The sequence below is a fragment of the Scyliorhinus torazame genome, chromosome 18, assembly GCF_047496885.1.
Source record: "Scyliorhinus torazame isolate Kashiwa2021f chromosome 18, sScyTor2.1, whole genome shotgun sequence".
Lineage (NCBI taxonomy): Eukaryota > Metazoa > Chordata > Chondrichthyes > Carcharhiniformes > Scyliorhinidae > Scyliorhinus > Scyliorhinus torazame.
The window spans coordinates 96826677-96852787 of record NC_092724.1 but is presented as its reverse complement, the minus strand read 5'-3'; the positions used below and the strand labels follow the sequence as shown (position 1 = coordinate 96852787).

Here is a 26111-nt window from a genome sequence, read left to right as displayed (position 1 = left end):
ACTGGATTTACTTAAAGGTTACTGGCAGGTACCTTTATCCGAAAGGGCGAAGGAGATTTCAGCTTTTATGACTCCAGGTGGTATATACCAATTCAAAGTTATGCCATTTGGCATGAAAGACACCCCAGCCACATTTCAACGGTTAACTAACAAAGTTGTTTCAGGATTACCCAGTTGTGCGGTATACATCGACGATCTGGTAATTTTCAGCCAGACATGGAAAGAACATCTAAAACATCTGATGGAGTTATTCGATCGACTTCAGGAGGCGGGTTTGGTGATAAACCTAGCTGAAAGTGAATTTGGAAAAGCCCAAGTCACTTTCCTTGGCTATACAATCGGACAGAGTCGAATGGTCACACGGGATGTGTAACCAACAGTTATTGAGGAGTTTCCAATACACTCAAGGCAAGGAAATAATGCGATTTCTTTGCATGAGTGGATTTGATCAAACATTTGTGCAAATGTTTTGTAGCATGGTTGCTCCACTGATGGACTTGCTGAAGAAACGTCGACAATTTCAGTGGACAGCAGAGTTTCATCATGCATTTGACTGCCTGAGAGCTGTGATAACCAATGCTCCTGTGTTGGAGAATTACAAGGGACTCTGTGTTCAGATTGTATTAAAGTATCTGACTTTAAAGAGAAATGCCGAGGCGTAGAGAAATGGACGGATCGTGCAGAGACCTTCTTGTTCAAAGAGTCTGTCAATCGAGAAGGATTCCAGTTGGAGGAAGAAGAACAAAAAAAAAATGGACTATATTATTATACCTGTTTGCATGTGTTGTTTTTTTTGAAACGATAAAGTATATTTACTGTGTGCATTTCTTAAAGGTTGGGGAAAAGGTGAAAAATGAAACCATCTTGAAGTTGATTGTTAATTTTTCTTCTTGGGGAGAGGTGTCATGTGAGAGTACCTTTAAGAAATGGATGTTTAAGAAATGTACCTTTAAGAAATGGGTGTTTATCAGTGATGTCAGAGTGTGGGTGGGCTGGGCTGTTTGTCAGCTTTTTACTTTCGTTTTAGGCTTTTTGCTGCAAGGTGTGTTTTAGTTTTGTTTCAAGAGCTGGATAGCTGCAGTCACAGCCAGAAGGTGTATGAGTCTCTCTCTGTAATCTAAAAACTGTAAATCGATCCTTTGGTGATGTAAGACTAATAACTGCTCTCAGTAGTGACTTTAACCTGATGTGCTTCTGTTTAAAGTTTTTTTTTAAGTCTTATGGATGTTAAAAGGACAGCTTAAGGATTACTTAGTGTTGTATTCTTTGGGGGTTATATTTGAATTGATGGTTGCTGAGATGTTCACTGTATGTTTTAAAAAGGTTAACTTGAGAATAAACATAGAATAAACATTGTTTTGCTTTAAAAAAATACTTTTCCATTTCTGCTGTACCACGGCTGTAGAGTGGGTCATGTGCTCCCCATATCACACTCTATTAAAAGTTGTGGGTCAGGTGAACTCCATGATACACTTTGGGGTTCTCTAACCCCATTACACTCTGGCCCATTACACTCATCTCTACTTTCCTGCTCTATCTGCATTCAAGGTGTGGTCTCAACAAGGTACTACATAATTGCAGTACGTCTTATTTATTCTCATACTCCACTAAAGGCTAACATACCATGTGCTGCCCTAATTCCTATACCAAATGTTAATTTCCTATTATTTATGTACAGCCCCCCTTATTCCTTTCAATACTTTTCTCAGTCTTCCACTTTTTAACAAATATTTGACTTCTTCATATTTCCTACCAAGTGCATAACATCACATAGGGGTGGCACAGTGGCAAGCACCGCTGACCCGCTGCACCAAGGACCCGGGTTCAATTCTGCCCTTGTGTGTGTGCGGAGTTTGCAACTTCTCCCCATGTCTGCATGGGTTTCCTCCAGGTGCTCCGGTTTCCTCCCACAGACAAAGATGTGCAAGTTAGGTGCATTGGCCATGCTAAATTGCCTCTTAGTGTCCAAAGATTTGCAGGTTGGGTGGGGTTATAGGGATAGGACGGGGGAGTGGGGCTTGGGTGGGGTGCTCTTTCGGAGGGTCGGTGCAGACTCAGTGGGCCAAATGGCCTCCTTCTGCACTGCAGGGATTCTATGATTTCCCATATTATATTCCATTTGCCACATTTTTGCCATCACTTACCTGTCTAAGTTCTTTTGCAGCCTTGTGTTTTCCTCCTAACTTACTTTCCTACCTTGCTTTATATCATCAGAAAACATGAATACTCAACCCCTTCACCTAAGCCATTGATATGGATTGTAAATCTTTGCAATATCCAACTAGTTATGCACAGCTCACCTAGTCTCTGTATTTGTCTGTCATCCGATCCTTAATCCATAGAATGGGGGACGATTTAGCTCAATTGGCTGGACAGCTGGTTCGTGGTTCAATTCTCATACCAGCTGAGGTTATTCATGAAGACCCACTTTCTCAACCTTGCCCTTTGCCTGAGGTGTGCTAATATTTAGGTTAAATCATCACCTGTCAGCTCTCCCCCTCAAAGGGGAAAGTAGACTATGGTCATCTGGGATTGTGGCAGTTTAATCTTTGCCATCTTCTAGGGTTAACCTATTTTTCGACATGCCCGCTAAACCATCATTTCTTTCTGCCTCAAAGGCTTGCTAATGCTTCTCACAATCATGTAACTATATCTATTGTCAACTTGCCTCCTTTACTAGTCGAGAGTCTCTGCGTGTTACCAGAAACTGGTTCCAGGATTTCTCTATGAACTACCATATCCACACTCAACTGTTGACCATTCACCAATGTGATCAGACTTGTTTGGTAACCTCTCTGTAATTCATCTTGCCATCAAGTGGAAATAATTCTCAAAAATCACCTCAATGTTCCATGCATTTCTCAAAGCTCCTGCCCTTTATTACTGCACCTTGTTTCGATTACAAGCCTCCTTATTCTTGAATATAGTGTTTTGTTGTGCTCTTGATGTAGCATAAGCTGCTTCCTTGATGTGCACTCTGACAAATGAAGGTTCAGACTTGGAGATAGCTTTAACACGTTTATTAAACTATTAACAATTCTCCTACTTGGATTCAACGCTACAGTTACTCCTTCTATAGCTACTCAGACTGACGAACCAGTCTGCTACAATCCACGTGGTGGGTGTGATGTTCAATCAACCCTATGTCTGTACTCACTGAGTGTCTCCACTGGAAAAAGACTGAGCATGTGTGATGTGTCCTTTTATATGGGTTGGTGTAATGCCCTCCTGTGGTAGTGTCACCTCTGTGTGTATCATGACTGCCCATTGGTTGTGTCCTATCTTACGTCATGTCTCTGGTGTTCCCTCTAGTGTCTAGCTAGGTGTAGTGTATGTACATTAACCCTTTATGTACTTACAGTGATGTATATCACCATATCCCCCCTTTTTTCCTGTTACATATTTTCTGTACAGTGTTAAAGAAAATTGAACAAACTAGGTAGATGAGTGATACTCTGTACAAGTTATGATAACAATGATCATTAAACAATAAGTCCATATCATATGCATGAGTCCAAAGTTAATTAATTATTATGGTTGAGTGGCTTTCTTGTTTGGTTGGTGAGTTGATGATGTTGATGGTAGCATTGCATTGTAAACGCCATCAGTGTCCCTGTGCTGAAGGAACCAAGAAGTGGTCAAGTCACTTCGTTGTCGGATTTGGACTTTTTTTTCCGATGCTTGTGGTGGTAATTCTTGATGGCATCTGTCCTGAAAGCCAGGTTGCCTGTTGGTAGTGCAGCAAACGTGAATTGGTAAGATGCATCATCCTGCCATGGTATGTCATTGTACTGAGCTGAGCAGTAACAGCGTCCCTCATTTGCAGAGTTGTACCATGTCGTACCAGTCGTAGTTCCATTGGTGTTGTTTTTGTCGTGCTTGTTGTCGACGTTGTTGCCTTTAGTACACTTCTTGCTATTGTCTTTGATGTTGTTGTTGTGGTGGTTGGTTTTGTTGCCGTGTTCGCTGCGCTCAAGGACCACACTCTGTGGATAATACGAGTCCTTCACACAGTTACTCGTGTTAGCGTGCTTTGTGGCATCTGCTGTCTCCTTGAGCGTGCCATCACTGAGTTTGCGGCGCTCCCCGTCTGGAGTCATGTCCGGCTTACTTGAATCAGCTTTGGCTTGTCGATGCTCCCCATCTGGAGACTGGTCTGTTTCACCTGAGTCAGTTTTGGTTTGTCAATGCTCCCCGTCTGGAGCCCTTTCTGGTTCACCTGAATCAGCTTTGGTTTCTTGATGCTCCCCGTCCGGAGACACTGCAGGTTCACTTGAGTCAGCTGAGATTTCTTGATGCTCCCCGTCCGGAGTCATTTCAGGTTCACTTGGGGCTGTTTGGAACAGGGCTAAATCGCTTGCTTTGAAAGCAGACCAAGGCAGGCCAGCAGCACGGTTCAATTCCCGTAACAGCCTCCCCGAACAGGCGCCGGAATGTGGCGACTAGGGGCTTTTCACAGTAACTTCATTGAAGCCTACTTGTGACAATAAGCAATTTTCATTTCATTTCATTTCACTTGCGTCTTCTGAGGTTTCTTGATACTCCACGTCCGGAGTCAAAACATTCAGGAATGCATTTGCTTGTGGAGAGGCTCGAGCGTATGAGGTTTGAAGTAACGTGGTGTCACCCGAGTCACCAGTAGTCTCACTGTGATTGTCGAGTGCCTCTGTACATACTAGCTGAGGTCTGTCACGTTGCACATCTGGTATGGGAAGTGGGATGCCGTCGTCACTTGTCTCACATACAGTGGGTAGAGCCTCGTCTTCTTGTCATTACTTGAGCTGGGTAGACCGTCAGAGTCTTCTTCTGGTGGCTCAAATAATCTGGGTGGACTGTCATAGTCTGCTTGCTGTACACTTGAGCGTGGCAGACTGTCGTAGTTTTTCTGTTGTTCACTTGAGCGTGGCAGACCTACATTGTCTGCTGCTGGTTGCTCAGAGGAGGTTGCTAGAACCTCATGGTCTTGTTCATGCAAGGACTGCACTTTGGAGTCTTGCATTGCTTCTATCATGGAGGCTGTCCACAAGCTCGCTGTGGAGACTTGTGTCACTCCCTCTGTGGAGTCTTGCAGCGTTCCTTGTGTGGAATCGTGCATTGGTCTCTCTGTGGAAACTATCACTTCTTGTTCATGCAAGGACTGCGCTCTGGAGTCTTGTGTTGCTTCTATCGTGGAGTCTGTCCACGAGCTCACTGTGGAGGCTTGGACCCTTCATGGTGCGTGGACCATTCTCTATGTGGAGTCGGGGACTCTTCGTGGTGCGTGGACCACTCTCTGTGTGACAGCAGGCCACTCTCTGTGGGCTTGTACCGCTTTCTGTCTCTTGGTGTCAGGCCGCAGCATCATCCTGCACTCACGAATCGGGATGTCGTATATGCTGGGCTGAAGATTCCCCAATCCGAAGAACTCGTCGTCAGGGTCATCAATGTACAACACGTCTAGTTGCGGTTCGGATTTGATACTGGGGTAGCCACCCAAGATTAAATGTTCGTCTGAGTCATTGTCTTCTTGGACCATATCATCACGTTTTGTGTCGGAGCTGGCATTGGGCTCGCGATGTCCAAAGAAGAATTCAAGATCTGAGTCATAGTCTTCAAGGACTGTATCATCTCTTTGGGCGGTGCTAACTGCTTGTTGCAGGGTTCTGCGGAGATTACTTTCAGCTACTGGTCGAATTTCAGGCATTGTGCTGTCGTTCCAGGTGAAAGAATCGGGTTTTACGGCTTGAAATTTTTTTTTTTTGTGTTTTGGGACATTTCCCCTTTAAGTGGGCGTGGTCCAGGGCCTCTGACGTCATGACGCTTGTGACGTAGAGCGTAGGAAGCGATTGCGCATGCGCAGATCGCTGTTCCTTTACTTGGGGCCTTTTCTGCAATTGCTTCTCGCGCATGCACAAATGGACCTTCCTGTTCTGTGCGCTCTTCACGCAACTGCGCATGTGCAGCACTTTTTCCAAGACGGCTGCAATTCAAAACTGACGTCCATTGCTGCAAGCCTACAAAAGAGTTTTGGCACCTCTTTTACCTTTTCTTCTTGTAGGTTCCTCGCAGAATTCTTGGAATTTGTCCAGGACTGTCTGGAAGTTGCCCTTGTTTTGCCCCTTTGAGTCTTTGAAGGTCTGGAAGATTTCAGCTGCTTCTAGACCCGTGATGGTAAGTAGAAGCTTTATTTTCTCTGCATCCGCCATGCCATCTAGGTCGGATGCTGCCAGGTAGATCTCGAATCTCTGCCTGAACCAACGCCAGTTTTCACTGAGATTGCCTTGGTACCTCAGCTGCTGTGGAACCAGAATCCTGAACATCATCTTGCCTGGCTGTTGTTGCTGGTTGTCACTGTTCGCTGAGTTGAAACTATATGGATTTAACAGTTCGCCCCTGGAACCAAGAACCATGTTTTGTTATGCTCTTGATGCAGCATAAGCTGCTTCCTTGATGTGCACTCTGACAAAGGAAGGTTCAGACTTGGAGATAGCTTTAACACGTTTATTAAGCTATTAACAATTCCCCTACTTGGATTCGACGCTACTGTTAATCCTGCTATAGCTACTCAGACTGACGAACAAGTCTGCTACAATCCACGTGGTGGATGTGATGTTCAATCAACCCTATGTATGTACTCGTGTCTCCACTGTAAAGAGACTGAGCATGTGTGATGTGTCTTTTTATATGGGTTGGTGTAATGCCCTCCTGTGGTAGTGTCATCTCTGTGTGTATCGTGACTGCCCATTGGTCGTGTCCTATCTTACTGACCTATTGGTTGACTGCCTGTGTGTCATGTCTCTGGTGTTCCCTTTAGTGTCTAGCTAGGTGTAGTGTATGTACATTAACCCTTTGTGTACTTACAGTGATGTATATCACCACATATAGTGCCAGTTTTTAAAAAGTTAATTTTGCTACCATGTCCACCACTTTTAAGCATCATGTTACAAAATTGTCATCTATTGACAGTAAGCGTGAGGCTACTGGTTACCTTTAGTCAGAGACATTGGTCCAAAGTAATTTGCATCCATTATCTTCTTGTCTATTTCTAAAGTGACATTGAGAGCACCTCCTTTAACTTTCAGGCTGCTGTTGTTAATTAGCACGTCCACACATCCATAGGATTCGAGGATTTCCTTAGCTACCTCAGGAACGTTCTCTGTTTCACTGAGGTCCAGAAGCACAAACTTCGGACTGAATGTCTACAAAAAAAAAGCTTTCAATAAATCCTCATGTATCCAGATCCAAATGGTGGCAGTTTTTCATCAATCAAAATGGTTTGAATGTAAAATTGTCATATAATACCAAACATGAATTGATTTGCATTCCATATTAGAGCTTTGTCAGAATGGATACATTATTGCAGTCAGCTGCCATCTGGTAAATCTCGTTCCATCTGGGAAATATATATTTTATTACCTTTTAAACATTTGTTTTTCTCCCTCCATTATCCAATTACTGGTCTTTCCTTATTCCCACAGTGGTAGAAACACCAATCTGGGAACCTCACAAACCCGCCACCTCCACCACCTAGAACGACAAGGACAGCTGGCGCTTGGGAAACTCTTAACACCTCTAAATTCCCTTCCAGGTCACACATGATTGACCTGGATGTTTACCATTCCTATATTGTCACTGTTTCAGATCCTGACACTCCCCATTCAACAGCATTTTGGGAATATCTTCACAAAACAGACTCCAGCAGTACAGGAAGAATGCTCTCCGCCACCTTAAGGGCTGTTGAAATGAGCAATAAATGCTGTTGCGAGTGACACACATATCCTGACATTTACTCTAATTTTAATTACAAACACACATATAGAAATCTAATAGAAATAAGACACCCAGGAATGTAGTATTTAATCTGAAGTTGGGAAATTCATAACAGTCCAATTTATGGATGTCTCCTAATACTCTTCAGATCACCTGTTTTGTTTTTTCTGTCACTGTTCTTGATATCCTAGAAGAGACTAACAAAGTGTGCCTTCAAGGAACAATCTAAATCATAAGAGCTGCAGGTCTGAACATTGTGCTCCTGGTTGGGAAATCTATTTTTACTGTACTGCATGACGAGGTAAATAGAATCATGTTTTCTTTCAGCCTAATACAGATTTGTGCTTTAATGTCACCACTTCTGTTCAAATTTGGATAGATTAACAAAGTAACCAGTTACACAATCACAATATCAAATGCCTATTTTCACTGCACTTAAATATCTTGAGGATGAAGAGAAAAGTGACAGGAGAAAGTGGTATTATTTTTCAACCCCATCTCCGTTAATGTGTTTAAAATAGATGCTGAAAATATCAGAGAGATATATATTGCTAAAAATAATACTCACACGACTAGGGTCAGCAACATCAATTAGGGCCTGTTGCAGGGCTTCTAACTTTTCCAAGTCGTTGCCACACAAGACTACTCGACCTCCTCCACTGTGAAACACTCTGGAACATTCTGGTAAGCATGAAATTCTGTTAAATTAAAAAATACTTGAACTCCAGTTCATTCTTTTTAATAAAATGCAAAAATGCATTTCTATTTACTGCAATGTAATATATTTAGGGCTTTGGGTCATATTTTGTTTCAAGGTTGTGTTACCCACGTCATTTAAGGGACATAGATTGGCCACTGTATGATGGAATCGACCATGGAAACATGAAGAATAGCCACTTGGGAGAAACACAAATGGAAGCCACCCAACCTCTGAATTGCATAGGAATTTGAACATGGAAACGGGTCATTTTTCTTTCTGTGTTGTTTTCCCTCCACATGATCAGTGGACCTAATCCTATGTAGTGTCAACGTGGTTCAGTTTGTAACACTCTTGAGTCAGAAAAATGTCATACTCCAGAGACTTACACAAAGGGTTAGATTTCACAAAACGCCATGAGGTCTAGCCGCCGGGCATGAGAGTAGGACTGAGCCAATGAAGCTGGAGGACGAGACCCCGGGGGGGGGGGGGGAGGGGGGGGTTTACCAACAGCAGCCAATTACAAAGGCCGCCACTGGGACCACTGTCCAATTGAGGGCAGTGACCAGCCAGCCTTCCAGCGCTACCAGTCCAATCAAAGGGTCAGCAGCTCAGCAGGCTGGAAAGTGCTGCTGATAAAGGTGGCCGCTGCTAACACTGCAGGAGGAAGAAGGGGGTGCCCCCATGTTAAGGTGCCTTTGAAGGCCAGTAAGAATATTTGTTTATGTGCTGGGACCAGACAGGAAGGGGTGAACCCTCCAGATGCATAGAATTCATAGGATTTACAGTGCAGGAGGAGGCCATTCGGCCCATCGAGTCTGCACCGGCCCTTGGAAAGAGCACCCTGTCAAAGCCCACACCTCCACCTTATTCCTACACCTCCACCCTGTCCCTGTAATCCCACCTAACCTTTTTTTGGACACTGAGGGCAATTCAGCATAGCCAATCCACCTAACCTTCACACCTTTGGACTGTGGGAGGAAACTGGAGCACCTGGGGGAATCCCACGCAGACACGGGAAGAACGTGCAGACTCCACACAGACAGTGACTCAATCCGGGAATCGAACCTGGGACCCTGGAGCTGTGAAGCAACTGTGCTAACCACGGTGCTACCATGCAGAGCCAGCCATCTGGTGAGGGGGGCTGTCCTCTGTTGGCTATCGAGCAACCTCCCCATGTGGTGGGAAGTAGTGCTGATGCTGGTAAAGTCCCAGCGTCGTTATAAAGTGGCAGTTAATTGGAATCATTGGTCACTCGCATCCTGTCAGCGGGTGACTATGGCACTGCATTGCTACTTCAGGGAATATCCCAAGATGGCAGAAAGGCATCAAGCTTCCCTCCCAATGTCTTCTGCCACCATTTTGCATGTCTGCCCATCTCCCAGCTCATCTCCATGTGACTGGTAAAATTCAGCACAGAATTACAGCACAGAAACAGGCTATACGGCCCAACTGGTCAGTGCGGGTATATGTTCTCCAGCCAAGTCTACTCGCAGCCCTACACCTATCCTTTTCACCCTTGCATGCTTGTTCAGCTTTCTCTTAAATGCATCTATGCTATTCGTCTCAACTAATAAATACATTTGGAATATGAAAGCTGGTCTCCGTAATGGTGGCCATGACATGTCTCCTGCATGTCTCCAACAAGGCCATCAAAGCCACACTGCGATTTGAAATCGTCAAGCCTGACAAGGCTTCCCTGCTTGGTGCCCATGCATGCAAGCTACTCAATCTCGTCCAGCGTGTACATGCCATGTCCTCTGCCAATATAAATCATCAGGCTGACATTGACAAAATCCTGTCACCATACCCGGATGTGTTCAGTGGGATGGGCACGCTGCCGTACCGCTACAAAATCTGACTCAGGCCTGATGCCACTCCTGTGATCCATTAACCACGCCGGGTGCCAGCTCCTCTGAAGGACTGTTCAAAGGTGCAGCTGCAGGAGCTCCAAGACCAAGGTATAATCTCTAAAGTGACGGAACCGACTGAATGGGTGGGCTCGATGGTCTGTGTGAAGAAGCCCTCTGGAGAACTGTGCGTATGCATAGATCCCAAGGATCTTAACCGAAACATAATGCGGGAACACTACCCGATCCCGAAGCGGGAGGAGCTAACCAGTGAGATGGCACATGCCAAATTCTTCACGAAGCTAGATGCATCGCATGGCTTGTGGCAGATACAACTGAACGAATCCAGCAGAAAGCTCTACACGTTTAATACACCTTTCGGAAGGTACTGTTACAATCGCATGCCGTTTGGTATTGTTTCAGCCTCTGAAATCTTTCACAGGATCATGGAACAGATGCTGGAGGGCATTGAGGGTGTGCGGGTTTATGTTGATGATGTCATTATATGGTCCACGACCCCAGAGGAACACATATCTCATCTCCAACAAATTTTTAGATGCATACATGCCAAAGGCCTCAAGTTGAACAAGGCCAAATGCTCCTTTGGCATGTCATCAATTAAGTTTTTGGGTGATCAAATATCCCAGCAGGGCGTGCAACCGGAATCGGACAAAGTCAAGGCCATCAACACCATGAAGACCCCGGAAGACAAAAAGGCGGAATTCCACTTCCTGGGTATGGTTAACTTCTTAGGAAAGTTCATTTCCAATCTTGCATCACACACCACGGCTCTCAGGCATCTGGTGAAGAAGTCCACTGCCTTTCAGTGGCTACCCACACATCAAGCAGAGTGGCTTGAGTTAAAAGCAAAGCTCACCACTGCTCTGGCACTAGCGTTTTTTGACCCAGAGCGGGAGACAAAAATCTCCACGGACGCCAGCCAGGATGGCATTGGTGCGGTGCTCCTCCAGAAGGATGACTCTTCATCCTGGGCCCCAGTGGCCCATGCGTTCAGGGCCATGACTCCCACTGAGCAGAGGTATGCTCAGATAGGGAAAGAGTGCCTGGGCCTCCTCACCGGCATTGTAAATTCCATGATTACGTCTACGGTCTACCAACCTTCACAGTAGAGACTGACCTCAGACCCCTAGTCCATATAATTCACAAGGACTTGAATGACATGACACCCAGGCTTCAGCGCATTCTCCTTCGACTCTGCAGGTATGATTTCGAATTGGTTTACACACCGGGCAAGGAGCTAATCATTGCGGATGCCCTGTCTCACGCCATCACCTCGCTTCATCCGCCAAATTGAGATACAGGTGCAACTGTGTGCCAGCAACCTCCCGGCCTCAGACGAACGAGTCGTCAACATTCAAGAAGAGACAGCGGGTCATACATCACCTTGAAAATGGTTGGCAGGAAGGGCAATGCCCCCAGTTCTTTAATGTCAAGGATGACCTAACAGTTGTCGAGGGGATCCTCCTCAAGCTGGATCGTATTGTTATTCCTCACAGCCTCCAAAGCTTAGTGCTCAAACAGATCCACGAGGGCCACCTCGGTATCGAGAAATGCAGGCGCAGGGTCCGGCAGGCTGTCTATTGGCATCAACGAGGACATATCCAACATGGTCCTCAATTGTGCGACTTGCCAGCATTTCCAGCCTGCTCAGCCCAAAGAAACACTCCAGCAACACGAGATCATGATCTCTCTGTGGTCTAAGGTGGGAATCGACCTTTTTCACGCCAATGGCCGTGACTACGTGCTTACAATTGACTACTTCTTGAGTTACCCCGAAGTGGTGAAACTGTCCGACCTCACATCAAGGACTGTCATCAAGGCCTGCAAGGAGACATTTGCCAGGCATGGTATTCCGCTCATGGTCATGAGCGGCAACGGTCCCTGCTTCTACAGCCAAGAGTGGTCCAACTTCACGAAGCTACACCAGTTCAAGCACATTACCTCGAGCCTGCATTACCCACAATCTAACGGGAAGGTCCACAAAGGGGTCCATATCATGAAGCAACTGCTCTGCAAGGCTGCGGACTCAGCTTCTGACTTTAACCTTGCGCTCCTGGCATACAGTGCAACCAACCCCTCTGTCCACCGGTATGTTTCCGGCACAACTCCTTATGAATCGTGACCTGCAGACGACTGTTCCGGCCATTCATTTACCTGACCTGGATCACCTCCCAGTGCTGCAAAAGGTGCAGCAACTCAGAAACCGGCAAAAGCTGACATACCATGCTCATGCTACTGATTTGCCTGTGCTCTCTCCGGAAGATGCTGTTCGCATCAAGTTGCCTGGTGGAGGCTGGTTAGCTCCAGCTGTTGTTCTTCGACAGGCTGCTCCCAGGCCATTCGTGGTTCACATGGCTGATGGATCCATTGTCAGGCGCAACAGAAGGGCACTACGCAAACTTGCCTGCCCACCACCGGATCTCACGTTCCCAGCTGTCGTTATGCCTTTTCCGGACACCTCGCTCCACGAGGCCACCAATCTGGTTGCAATCCCGCCTGTCAAGGCGCCGTCGTCTCCATCCCCACCTCTCAGGCGATCGACAAGGATCCGGCGCCAGCCCCAGAGATTGGGCTTATAAATATTTCCTTTGTACATATTGTTCTGTATCTGCACACTAGACACCTTACATGTACATATGCATTCACTCGCCATTTGCTGTAAATAGTTATATCTGTAAATATGTTGAATATGTCAGGGGCTGGTTTAGCTCAGAGCTAAATCACAGGCTTTGAAAGCAGACCAAGGCAGGCTAGCAGCACGGTTCAATTCCCGTACCAGCTTCCCCGAACAGGCGCCGGAATGTGGTGACTAGGGGCTTTTCACAGTAACTTCATTTGAAGCCTACTTGTGACAATAAGCGATTTTCATTCATTATCATTATATGTTCTAAGCAACCAACATTTTTTTTTTTAAAAGGGGGGGATGTCATAATATGCACCCATGCACATCATGAGGTAAAAACAGGCAGTGACAGACACCCAGGTTAGCCAATCAACATACAGGATAGAACACAACCAATCACCAGACAGAACACCAGAGGGGGGCTTCCAACTATAAAACACATGAGGCATCAGCACTCCGCCTCTTTCCACTGGTGACAACTGTAGTGACAGTCAGGGTGTATATATCAGTCAGCACCTTCTACACGTGGATCAGAGCTAGCCTGGTCTAGTAAGTTAGAGTTAGTACACTTAGAGTAGTAGAGTGTTAACCCACAGCCAGCTGTGTGTATTGTTACAGAAGTTCAATAAATCGTATTGAACCAACGCCTACGTTTGGTGTATGCTTTACCGTTCATCTGCATCCTGTTGCAGTCCATGTTACCCCAGGGTGAATAACACAACAGTTTTGGACAAAGAAAACACTGAAATCGGGAACACAGCAGTATAAAGATGATATCTTGAGGAATGGCTTTGTTCATTGTGCCAATGCAAATCAGGGTGCAAAGCCCATGGGCTGGATTCTCCACAGCTCCGTGCCGAAATCGCGGCTGGCGCGTGGGCGGAGAATCCACTTTCACGGCGTAATCGGGCCTGGCGCCGGTCCGGCGATTCTCCGGGTTCCGAAAACCGGCGTGACCACAAAGTTTACCACGCCGCTGGGGAGCCATTGCCAGTGGCTCGCCCAGCAATCCTCTGCTCACGGCCGGACGAGTTCCCGACGGCGTGGAACTAACCACCTATTGCGGGTCGGGATGCTGGCATGGCGGCTGCGGACTCAGTCCAGTCGGGGATTAAATCTGCGTGGTTTCCGGCTAGGGCACACGGCCGATCGGGGAGATCTCTTCTCTCGGTGTGGCTCCGCAGTCCATGGAGCTCGGCTAGGCCGCCGCTGTGCCATTGCGCGGATTCCGAACCAGAAGTGCGGGGGCCTGTATCCACAGCTACTCCGGGTCCCTGCTAGCCCCCTGCAGGGCTTAGAATTAGTTCATCTTTGTTGTAGGAATTTCGGGAGTAAAACTCCACCGTTTTCACGCTGGCGTGGGGACATAGTCTCATTTTGGGAGAATCCAGCCCGATGTGTTTTATATGAAGGAAAGTACTGGAAAATTAAAGTTTAAAACGCTCACGACTTCAAAGGCATTTGAAGACTGAGCATGGCGAGTTTGAGGACAAACCTCTCAGTTTTTTTCAAAGCATGCAGTGAGGACTTAAATCATCAGCTGAAGTCCTTAGCAGAAATGTAATATTGAATAACAAGGCAAGTGAGATCGTGAGGACCAAGCAGACTCACCTGTCACATTAAAAGTAAGCGAAAATGGTGGGGCGCAAAGGTCGGCCGGCGTGGGTCCTGAAGGTCGGCCGTTTGGTGAAAGTGGGTCCCGGGGAAAAAGTTTGAAAATCACTGCCTTAAGATGCAAGTTCAATCAGTACCAGTCTTTTCCTCACCCTTCATCATTCTCTATTCTAGACAGAAGAACGCCACTCTATCCAGCCTTTCTTGCTAAGTACATCCTCCCAGCTCTGTTATCATCCAGGTGAATTATTTTTCCACATTTCTCTGGTGCCTCTGGAGTCTTTTTATAAAAAGGAAACCAGAATAACTGCGGCTGGGGGGGGGGGGGCAGAGGGGGTGGGGGTGGGGGACCAGAGGGGGGGGGGGGGGGGAGGGGGTGGGGCGGGGGGGTGCGGGCGAGGGGGGGGCGGGGGGGCGCGGCGTGGAGGGGGGGGCGTGGTCTGCTGCACTGTGGAAAGTGCTGCCCTTCACATTAAATGTTATAGACCCACTGGAAAAGATCTCACAAAGCAATTCAAAAACAATTTAAATTGATTCAGCACTACATAATTTACATTTAATCTTGTATCAATTTCCGTCTGTTTTCGACCCCTCAATCGAAACCACCACTACATGAAAATAAAGAAAGATGCACAAGAGCAACAGTTTGCAGTCAGATTTACTGGTTCAACAGGATTCCTGTATCCTTCATTCACAGAATGTCACAGGTTAATTGCCAACAGCAGGAAAGGAGGACTTAATGCCTAAATATAGCCTTCACAACTGTCCTAAAGGCATTTTGATCAGCCCTATATATAACTTTAAACCATTTATGCTGATGAAAGTCTGTGTGGCAGACTCTCATATCAACTGTCAGTGGCATTGGTCATATTACTTCCAAGGGCATTTTCCCATTTTGTTTTTTAGTATGGTATGTGTATGGGAACAGACTTTCCATTAAACGGACCACTGGTGTATCTTGGACTTGATATAATTCTTTTTTTTTCTGGGTCGAATTGTTCAATTTCTGAATTAATGGAAAAATGAAAATGGTGGGGCTTTCCCACTTCCAATCGGGAGACAGCTCAACATCAGTTCAATTGACATGCGTGGAGTCGGGTAAGTGAAGCAATTGTGCCTGCTCAATCAATATTTATTCCTCAAGACCTCCGGTGATGGGGATGTGCTGAGTAGTCGCACATCAGGTGGCTCTCCTCCAGAAGACAGTAAAACAGGCATTGTTCACCGTATTTAGCCCGGAAATTCGGACTAATTCTACTCCTAAACAAAAAAGGAAGGAAGGAAGAGCAGTAGGCCAGTAAGCAATAGCTCAAGAGGCCGCAGGGAAGCCATATGTGGTAGAAAAGAGCAGGAGCAGCGAGCAAGCGAGTTGGCAGACCCACGCAACGAGGGGCCACCGGCCACCCCCGGGAGAGGGAGACTGACGACCGGGACAATGGGCTAGCAGGGAAAGCTAGCACCAGGAAATATGAAAGAGCGGGAGACCGCAGTGTATCATCCAACGGGGATGAGAGTGCCTGGCGGGGACACAGGGTTGGAGGGAAAGGCAGGAGGTAAATAAGCAGGGGAGTGAGGAAGGGCAGAAAGGGAGATAGAGGGGGAAACAGTTGGCGGCCATGTTCGGTACCCAGTGGACAAAGGGAAATCCCGGAGGGCAAGGACCCGGCCTCATGGTGAGAACGATGACCGCAGCCATTTTGGATGGCCTCCTAACAAAGGGAAACCCCAAAGTGCAAGAGCGCATCCACCAAGTAAATATGATTGATCCTGCAGGAAGTGGGGGACAGAAACCCCCACCAGGACAGTCACCTGGAATGTTGGAGGACTCAACGGCTCAATGGAAAGATCCAGGATCTTCGCCCACCTGAGAAGTTTGAAAGCCGACATAGTCTTCCTCCAAGAGATGAACCTTGGGGAGTAGGACCGACTGTGGGTAAAGAAGGGCTGGGTGGGAGAGAGCTACCATTTATTTAAAAAATTTAGAGTTGTCATGTGAGAGGACTTTAAGAAATGGGTATTTTTATAGAATAACTGAAGTGGGTGTACCTTTAAGAAATGGGTGTTTATTACTGCAGTGATGTCAGAGTGTGGGTGGAGCTGGGCTGTCTGCCAGCTTTTAGTTTCACTTTGAGAAAAGCTTGGGTGTGTGTGTGTTTTTTTGGTTTTGTTTTCAGTGTTGGAGCTGAAGCCAGACAAAGCAGGTGTACTGTTGTTCTCTCTGCCATGAAAAGACTATCTCTTGATCATTTGGTGAATTCAGAATTATAAATGTTCTCAGTAGTGAATGTAAACCTGATGTACTTCTGTGAAAAGGTTTTGTTTTAAGTCGTATGGATGTTAAAAAGACAGCTTTAGGATTACTTAGTGTTGTTTTCTTTGCGGGTTGTATTTGAATTGATGGTTGCTAAGATGTTCACTGTATGTTTTAAAAAGGTTAACTTGAGTTCATAGAATAAACATTGTTTTGCTTTCAAAGATACTTTTCCATTTCTGCTGTACCACACGTGTAGAGTGGGCCGTGTGCTCTCCATACCACAATCTATTAAAAGTTGTGGGTCAGGTGAACTCCATGATCCACTCTGGGGATCTCTAAACCCTGGCCCGTAACAGAGTACCCAATTTATTTTTTTCCAATTAAGGGGCAATTTAGCGTGATCAATCCACCTACCCTGCACATCTTTGGGTTGTGTGGGTGAAACCCACGCAAACACGGGGAGAATATGCAAACTCCACACAGACAGTGACCCAGGGCCGGGATCGAACCTGGGACCTCAGCACTGTGAGGCAGCAATGCTAACCACTCCGTCACCGTGCTGCCCACCCCGGAACAATTCATGATCAATTAATGGGCTAGCACCGGCGCCATGTGGAACTCGATCAATTCCAATGAAAATCGGTGTCCGATTCGCCGGGATGGGGATTGCCATTCGAGAGAGATGCACACTCAACATTCATCCCAGCCAACAAAGTGGCAACATGGAGTGCTGCACCCCGGTTTGCGTATGCCAAGATGGAGACGTTGCTGGACGCCGTGGAGGAGAGGGGGGCCACCCTGTTCCCCGGGGTGGGAAGGAGGCTGTCACTCACCGCCGTACACCGGGCCTGGACGCAGGTGGCAGAGACGTTGAGCGCCATGGGCCCCATCACAAGGACCAGACAGCAGTGCAGAAAGAAATAGCACAACCTCCTCAAGACAGTCAGGGTGAGCAGTCAGCACTCTGCCCCTGGTGCCAAACCTCGTCCCAAAAACCCGTATTCCCTCCCCCACCCGGAAAGCGACCGAAAGCCACATGCCAACAGTCCGCACGCTCCCCACCTTGCACCATATGCCAGCACCCCCTCATAGTCCCACACACTCCCTCACCACCCCCACACCACCCAACTCACGATCCAATAATGTACAATGTCTTGTGCGTTGCAGGATCACCTGGCGACAAGCTGGGCCCTTCTGGCTGTATATGTGTGTGTGTGTGTTGAGGTTTTTAAATGTGAAATGAACTAACCTGAGTTAATCATAAAGAGAGTTTTCTGCAGACTCTTTTTAAATAGACTATTATGATCCCAGACCAGAACCCATCAGTGGTTAGGATACTGGACCGAAACCCCAATATTTTAGTTGATTTGTAAGACTGTGCAGAAAGAATGATTCACCCCAGGAGTGATTGCATGAAAAAATTGGGATTTGCTATTTTTTAAAACAAAAAACTTTATTAAGAATATACTATTAAGCTTTTTAACTTCACAACCGAAAAGAACAGCTTACAATTACCCCGAATCACTACTACTTAATTTCCCATTAAACAACAAGAAAAGAAGCATAAAGCTCTCAATCTATCTTAAAATGGGCGGCACAGAAGCACAGTGGTTAGCACCGTTGCTTCACAGCGCCAGGGACCCGGCTTGAGTCATTGTCTGTGCGGAGTCTGCACGCTCTCCCTATGTCTGCGTGGGTTTCTTCCGGGTTCTCTGGTTTCCTCCCACAAGTCCCGAAAGACGTGTTGTTAGGTGATTTGGACATCCTGAATTCTCCCTCCATGTACCCGAGCAGGCGTCGCAGTGTGACGACTAGGGGATATTCACAGTGATTTTCACAGTAACTTCATTGCAGCGCTAATATAAGCCTACTTGTGACACTAATAAAGATTGTCAGATTATTATTATTAAATCAGCAACGCATAGAGTAATACTTGCTTTATAAAACAGATTTGGCTCATGTTAGAACCCATTCAGGCTGAATGTCTTCAAAATGTTGGTTTACCTGCTGTGTTTCAGCTCCTTCCTTGTCTCAGCCAAGACTGCTCTGCTTTAAATATTGTTACTCTTTTATAACTATTCTACTCCAAGAAAATTGTGGACTCAGTGTCAGACAGATCAGACTTCACCACTTTGCTCTTCAAAGCCTTCTCCAAAACTGACTCTCTGCATTCCTTGGCTCCACCCAGCAATGACATCATCTCCATAAGCTAAAAAACAAATTAACTCTGCAGACTGACAGTGCATTAACTCCCCAGCGACTTTCCCCAGTCAAACCACAGTGGATTAGTCCAGACTGAAAAACCATGGGCCGGATTCTCCTATCCCCGACACAGAAATCATGTTCGGCAACAGGGCAGAGAATCCCCGATGACACCGAAATCGGGGGCGGCGCTGCTTTCACGATGCTCCGCCCCCTGAAGGCCGCACGTCATATCCACGACCTCCGTACGGTGTGGCTGAGGCCCGCCCCACAATGCTCCATCCCCGACCAGCCGAGTTCCCGACAGCGTGGATCTCTCAAGGTCTCACCCCATCGGGAACTCAGTGTGGCGGCTGCGGACTCAGTCCAGCGCCACCACAGTCAGGGGAAGGCAGGGGTGGACATATTCGGGGCTGGGAGCACTGTGGTGGGGCGGTCCAGGACACGCGAGACAGCCGTAGGGGGGTGGGGACTATTTTGCAGGCCGGGTCCACGAGTGGCATCCGCCATGAAGCATGGCACGCCCACTGCAGGCCGCTGCCGTGCACATGTGCGGCCACGGAACAGGCAATTCTTCAGGCCCTGTCGGCAACTAGAGCAGGGTGCTCTATACTGCCTCCCTGCTAGCCTCCAGGAAAACGGGGAATCGGTGGCCGTTTTGACCTAGCTTTCCTGGCGTAAAACTCCACTGTTTCCATGCCGGCATGGGGACATAGGCCGGGATTCTCCGGTATCCGGCGGGGCGGGCCGTACCGGCGTCAAGGAGTGGCGTGAACCTCTCCGGCGCCAGGCAATCTAGAAGGTGCGGAATCCTCCGCACCTTCGGGGGCTATGCCGGCGCTGGAGTGGTTGGCGCCAACCGGCGCTGAAGGGCCTCCGCTGGCCGGCGCGAGTTGGCGCACGCGCAGGAACGCCAGCGTGTTCCCAGAACTGCTGCCGTGATTCCTGCACATGCGCAGGCGGTTTCTTCCCCGCGCCGGCCATGGCAGAGCTTTGCACAGGCTGGCGCAGAGGGAAAGAGTGCCCCCATGGCACAGGCCCGCCCGCAGATCAATGGGCCCCGATCGCGGGCCAGGCCACCATGGGACCCCACCCAGGGCCGGATCCCCCCGCGGCCCCCCGGGGACCCCACAGGCCGCCCTCAGAGCCAGGTCCCACTGTACGGACCTGGTCTAATCCACACTGGCGGGACTGGCCGAAAACGGGCTGCCGCTCGGCCAACAGCCTCCAACCGGCACGGCGCGATCCACCCCCCGCCAAAAAAACGGCGCCGGAGAATTCGGCAGCCAGCGTTGGAGCGGCGGGGCGGGATTCATGCTGCCCCCCCCCCCCACCCCCCCACCCCCACCCCCCACGGCGATTCTCCAACCCGCCAGGGGGTCGGCGAATCCCGGCCATAGTCTCCAAATCAGAGAATCCAGCCCAAATTCCTTTGGTCAATGTCACCTTCTGGCTCCAAGAAGCTCCCAGGCCTTTACAAAACAAAATCCTTTGTAAAAACATGATGACTGCAGTCAAATACACTAGAATCCCCGGCTTTTAACCCATAAATTGGTTCAATAATTAGAATACCATATTCCTAAAATCTTCCATTCGCCACAAGACTCTAACTAGGTTCTGTTTTATTGTTTCATGAAAAATGCACTATTTGGTATAGGTCCTCTGGCCGTAAATTGCATCCCTGGCTGAGACGGTATTGTTCATAGATATTCAGTGGGCACTCTGCTTTAAAGTTACCAAACTGAGGCTAGCTGATCAAAATTCTGTTATGAACTTCCTTTGTCTGACACCTCTCAGCTGTCCTCCCAGGACAAGGCCACTTCAACACAAGATAAGTTATACTGTCATCTTTAGGAGGAGCCTTTGTTCATTAATCTATCCAAGGTCAAGAGAAAGCCAGAACAAAGTTGGGAATGATTCTGTAAAAGCAGCATTATTGATAAGGAAGAACAATTAATTGACTGAGATAGATGTGGATTCTCATAGCTGGGATGAAAAAGAAACAGTTTAAAAGAGACCTCAGAATTACATGGGAATTACATGTAAATGGAGCCATTCTGGCACAGAAGGAGGCTATTCGGCCCATCAAATCCATGTCAGCGCCTCCAGTGAGCTCACCAAGTATTACCATAAACGTACACTTAACTGTTTAATTATTGTGAAGAATAGTTATCACTGTGCTTAATACTCTATTGACATCAAAAATAAATACTTTTGAACTCTCTTATTTTGAGGAACAATTTACAGATTTATATGCAAGAATACCCATCCTCTGACACTATTCAACAGGGCTTGATAATCTAGCCACTGTTGTTTTACAGACAAACACAGCAGCCAATTTAGACACAAGGACTCAACGAACAGCAAACTATCTGATGTCCAGTTAATTCATTCTTGGCATCACATATTGCTTGAGGATTTATTTCGTCTACCCAAACAGACAGATGGTTTAATAGCCCTTCCCCCAGTCTTGTGCTAAACAGGGAAACTGCAATGAGATGAAATTGTCGGCACAACAGTCTGAAGGTTAAGTTTAGACTGACAAAACCCTTCGAGCCATAGAACCCCTACAGTGCAGGAGTGTATTCGGTCCATCAAGTCTGCACCAACCCTTCAAATGAGCACTCTACCCATGCCCATTCTCCCCTACCCCGTAACCCCATAACCTAACCTGCATATCCCTGGATACTAAGGGACAATTTTGCACGGCCAATTCTCCTAACCTGCTCATCTTTGGACTGTGGGAAGAAAGCGGAGCACCCGGAGGAAACCCATGCAGACACGGGGAGAACCTACAAACTCCACACAGACATTGATCCAAGGCCGGAATTGAACCCAGGTCCATGGCACTGTGAGGCTGCAGTGCTAACCACTGTGCCACCGTGCCGCCCTCTTAAGTTTTGATAAATGTTGCGCCTGTGCGAGTGAAGCAGAGCTTGTGGCTTGAACATGCTCACCCTTTTGTATCACCACCACCAGAAGGTATCTAACATCGCCCATAGTTTACTGATAGTCGTGCTGCTGGCCAGGGGCTCCTGTGGGGCCGGGGGAGTGGCCAGGAGGTGGGCTGTGAGGTCGGGGTGGACGGGCACGGAACACCATTCTCACGGCCTGCAAGGCAGCCATGCAACTGCGCAAGCTGCTGACCGCCCACTGTTAACTTAGGGCCACGGGTCGTATGGGTGTCCTCCCAGGCCATAGCCCGAGGTGTCCTCTGGCCCCAGCCAACCCATCAACGGGATGGGTGCGCTACAGCGCAACTAGTGCCATCTTGGTGGCTGGGATGGTGTGTGTGGGGAGTGAAGTGTGGATATGTGGCTGCAGCTTGTCAGTCTCCTGAGTATCAATAGCGAATCCGGCACTGTTTCTCATGGGAATCGATTGTGTTCCACGTGACGCCAGTGCTAGCCCCTTAACACTGAATTGGTGCATGTGCGACGCCAGTTTTGCTGTCATTGAAGTCCACGAACCCTGCCCCAGCATCAACACTTAGGGCATGATTCTCCAGAAAGATTTCTAATGTGGTAGCGAGCAGGAACTGCCGTGGACTTCCCGGCACTCGGACCAGCGAGGCCTGCAATGCTATTGAACGTCAATTGGTCCACTTAACGAGGCCCCATGGGCTTCTCGCCGCACATGAAGGCTCACCACGCTCACCGAACCCAGCCAGTTCACAACAATGGCGCCCAGGAGACGAGCCCCGAGATTCGGGAATGCAGATCTGGAGAGGCTTCTAGGCGCAGTGGAGGCCAGGAGGGATGTCCTGTTCCCCCGAGGGTCCCAGGCGGTCAGTCACAGGGCAGTCAGTGCTACCTGGAATGAGGTGGCGGCAGCTGTGAGCGCCAGAAGTTGACCAGGGGGACTGGCCTCCAGCGCCGAAAAAAGGTCAACGACCTACACTGGGCAGCACAAGTGAGAACACCAATGCCCCCCCCCCACCATCCCCTGAGACCTTTCTTCCCCCATGCGGGCATCCACCCCACCAACACTCCATGCAACCCCAACCCTCCCTCCACCCCCTCTCCTTTCCCTCCCTCCACCCCACTCTCCCTTCAACCCCCCCCCCTCAAGACCATCCTTCACACACACCCTTCTCACCACCGTAAACCACGCGTGTGGCTAATGATGTCCTCTCTTTGTCTCCTCAGGAAAACCTGTCCCACAATCGCCGGGAGAGGGCCAAGACTGGCATTTGGTGCCAGACTTAAGAATCCTCACCTCCTTCGAGGAACGAGCCTGGTGGTGATTGGGGTGGCCAAGGACAGGGCGGTCACCAATGTGGAGGCTAGCAGACGCCGCAGAGGTGAGGAATCACCGGGCTCCGCCCGGAGGGTCTGTCAAACGTGAGTTGTTATTGCCTTACTGACTGACCCATCCCTCCCACTGACCACATGGCCATTCTCCCACAGATCCTCCAGCCGACGGTGCCAGGCGGCACCCTCTCCTGACTCCCAGGAGAACAGCTCAGAGGGGAGTTCCAAGGAAGGCACGATCAAAGCATCACAGCTGTCATTCCCATCCTCATACAGCACAGATACATGCACCTTGGTGGGAAATGTTAGTGGTCAGGCTTCTGGGGCACAATCTGGTGAGCACCACACAGCTGCTGATGCACATCAGGTGAAGGCTGGAACCCCCAGGCAAGACAGCAGACGGAGGTCTGCTGGGTCCCAGGACCCAGCTGGGTGCCAGCCTGATGCTGAGCCTATGGAAGAGATATTCCCAGAGCTGATGGAGACGATAGGGAGCAGTCAGTACATTCAGAAGGTGATGTCAGCGATACTCCAGCACATTCATGGCCGATTCTGGCCTATATTTCTGTGTTTCTAAAATGCAAAAAGTACCACACATCCTGGTGAATGGGAAAAATACAAAGAACAGCAAAGAGTGACAAAGCATATTGTAAGAGCAACAAAAATGGAGTATAAAAAGAAACTTGGAAACAATATCAAAATTCGACTTCCATTGGCAGCCATGGTGTGAGTAGCACACAGGGCAGCTCCTGCTTGAAGGCATAGAAAAGAGCTCTTTTTATCCAAAATTGGGTGTAACTTCGACAGAAAAGTATAGTTGAAGGCCGGAGGAGAAGTTCCCCCTGGGAGTGGTATGTCCACTGATTACCAAACCTGGCAGAAGAAGGTGAAAGACCTGGCCAAGGAGTTGGAAGGGGCCTGTGACGCAGCAGCCAGTGGAAAGATGGCTGAGCGGGAAGGGCATGTGCAAGTTGGAAAGCCCCAGATGGAACAGTTGATGGCCTTCATCAAGGAAGAGTTCCGCCAGCAGAGGAAGGAGATGCAGTAGGACTGCTCGAAGGCCATTGAAGGGGCTGTGGCACCCCTGAAGGGCTCGATGGAGAGGGTGGAGAAATGTTTGGAGGCGCATTGGGTCGCAGATGCGAGACATTTAGAGAATGATGTTGGATCACACAAATCGGGTGGTGGCATTGGAGGCGGAGGTGGGCCTCTAAGGAGACCTTTGCAAGACATTGAGAGCAATGGTGGAAGAGCAGGAAAATAGTTCGAGAAGGCAGAATCTGCGGATAGTGGGCCTGCCTGAAGCAGTGGAAGGTGCAAGTGCCATGAGGTTCGTTTCGAGGATGCTCTTGGGGCTGGTGGTGGAGTGGGTGCTGGATAAGGTGCCTGAAGTGGAGAGAGCACACAGGTCTCTGAGGCAGAAGCGTGGAGCAGGGGAGCCGCCGCAGGCGGTGATCGTGAGGCTCTGTAAGTTTGTGGAGAAAGAGAAAGTTTTGCAGTAGACCAGGAAGAAGCGCAACTGTGACTGGGAGGGGAGCAAGGTCCGAATATATCAGGACATTGGAGCTGAGCTGCTGAAACGGTGGGCTGCGTTCAACAAAGCCAAGACGGTGCTATATTGAGGGCGGGGGGGGGGGGGGGGGATAGGCAGGGTGACGCGATGAGGCGAGGTGGGAGAAGAAGCATGGTCAGGGCAGAGAAAGGGGCCATCTTGGATGGGCCAGGTACAGGGTGAAATTAACGGGGATAGAGCCAAAAGGGGAGGATGGCGGAAGGTAGAGAGGAATGGAGGCTTAAGTCCCCGGTAAGACTGATAATGTGGAATGTGCAAGGGCTCAATGGACCGGTTAAAAGATCTTCGGTCTTTACGCACCTCAAGAGCTTGAAAGCGGAGGTGATCTTTCTGCAGGAGACGCACCTCTGTGCGAAGGACCAGGTCAGGCTAAGGAAAGGGTGGGTGGGTCAGGTTTTCCACTCGGGGTTTGACTCAAAGTCGCGGGGAGTTACAATACCACCACTAGTGGTATATTATATGTATTACAGCCCTGCCCGTATATTAGAGGTACAATGGTAAATCCCTGCCTGCTGGCTCCACCCCAGCAGGCGGCTTATAAAAGTGTGTGCTCTCCTGTGCTGCAGCCATTCTGGTTCCAGCTACAGGAGGCACAACATCTTGTTCAATAAAGCCTCGATTGTTCCACCATTCTCGTCTTGTGGTAATTGACGGTGCATCAATTTATTGAACAAGATTTTTTAAACGATGGATCTCCGCATCAAACCTGATCGCCTGCAGTTGAGCCCTCAAGCAGCCAACGCCGCATCCACCTTCGACCACTGGCTATCCTGCTTCGAAGGCTACCTCAGAGCAGCCGCTGAAGAACCCTTGGATGCACAGAAGCTCCAAGTCCTCTATTCAAGGGTGAACCCTGACATTTTTCCTCTCATCCGGGATGCGCCCACCTACTCCGAAGCGATGGAGCTCCTGAAGGGACATTACGTTAAACCGGTGAATCAAGTGTACGTCAGGCACCTCCTGGCCACGAGACAGCAACTCCCCGGGGAGACTCTGGATGATTTCTTGCATGCTCTGCAGATCCTAGGTAGGAACTGTGACTGCCAGGCAGTTTCGGCAGTCCAGCACACCAAACTTTTAATTAGAGACGCTTACGTCACGGGCATGAGGTTTGCGTAAGTCCCGCAACGGCTACTGGAATGGGGTACGCTCGATCTTGCGGGGACTAGGCAGCTCGCTAATTCGTTAGAGGTGGCCCCCCCCCGTAAACGTTCAGCATCGTGGGCCCCACCCGCTGCCGACTCCAGCTCACCGCAAGCCTGCGCGCGCGGCTGA

At 48.6% G+C, this 26111-nt stretch overlaps 1 protein-coding gene across 2 annotated transcripts in view; it reads right to left on the bottom strand.

Annotated features, from left to right (window-relative positions):
* dhrs7cb (dehydrogenase/reductase (SDR family) member 7Cb) overlaps positions 1-26111 on the bottom strand; it is an 81262-nt gene that overhangs the window by 16192 nt on the left and 38959 nt on the right. For both annotated transcript variants that reach the window (XM_072483077.1, XM_072483076.1), the window contains exons 3-4: positions 8318-8430; positions 6968-7178 (exon numbers count right to left, since the gene is read on the bottom strand). In XM_072483077.1, the coding sequence (XP_072339178.1) occupies positions 6968-7178; positions 8318-8430 (324 nt within the window). The remainder of the gene's footprint in view (positions 1-6967; positions 7179-8317; positions 8431-26111) is intronic.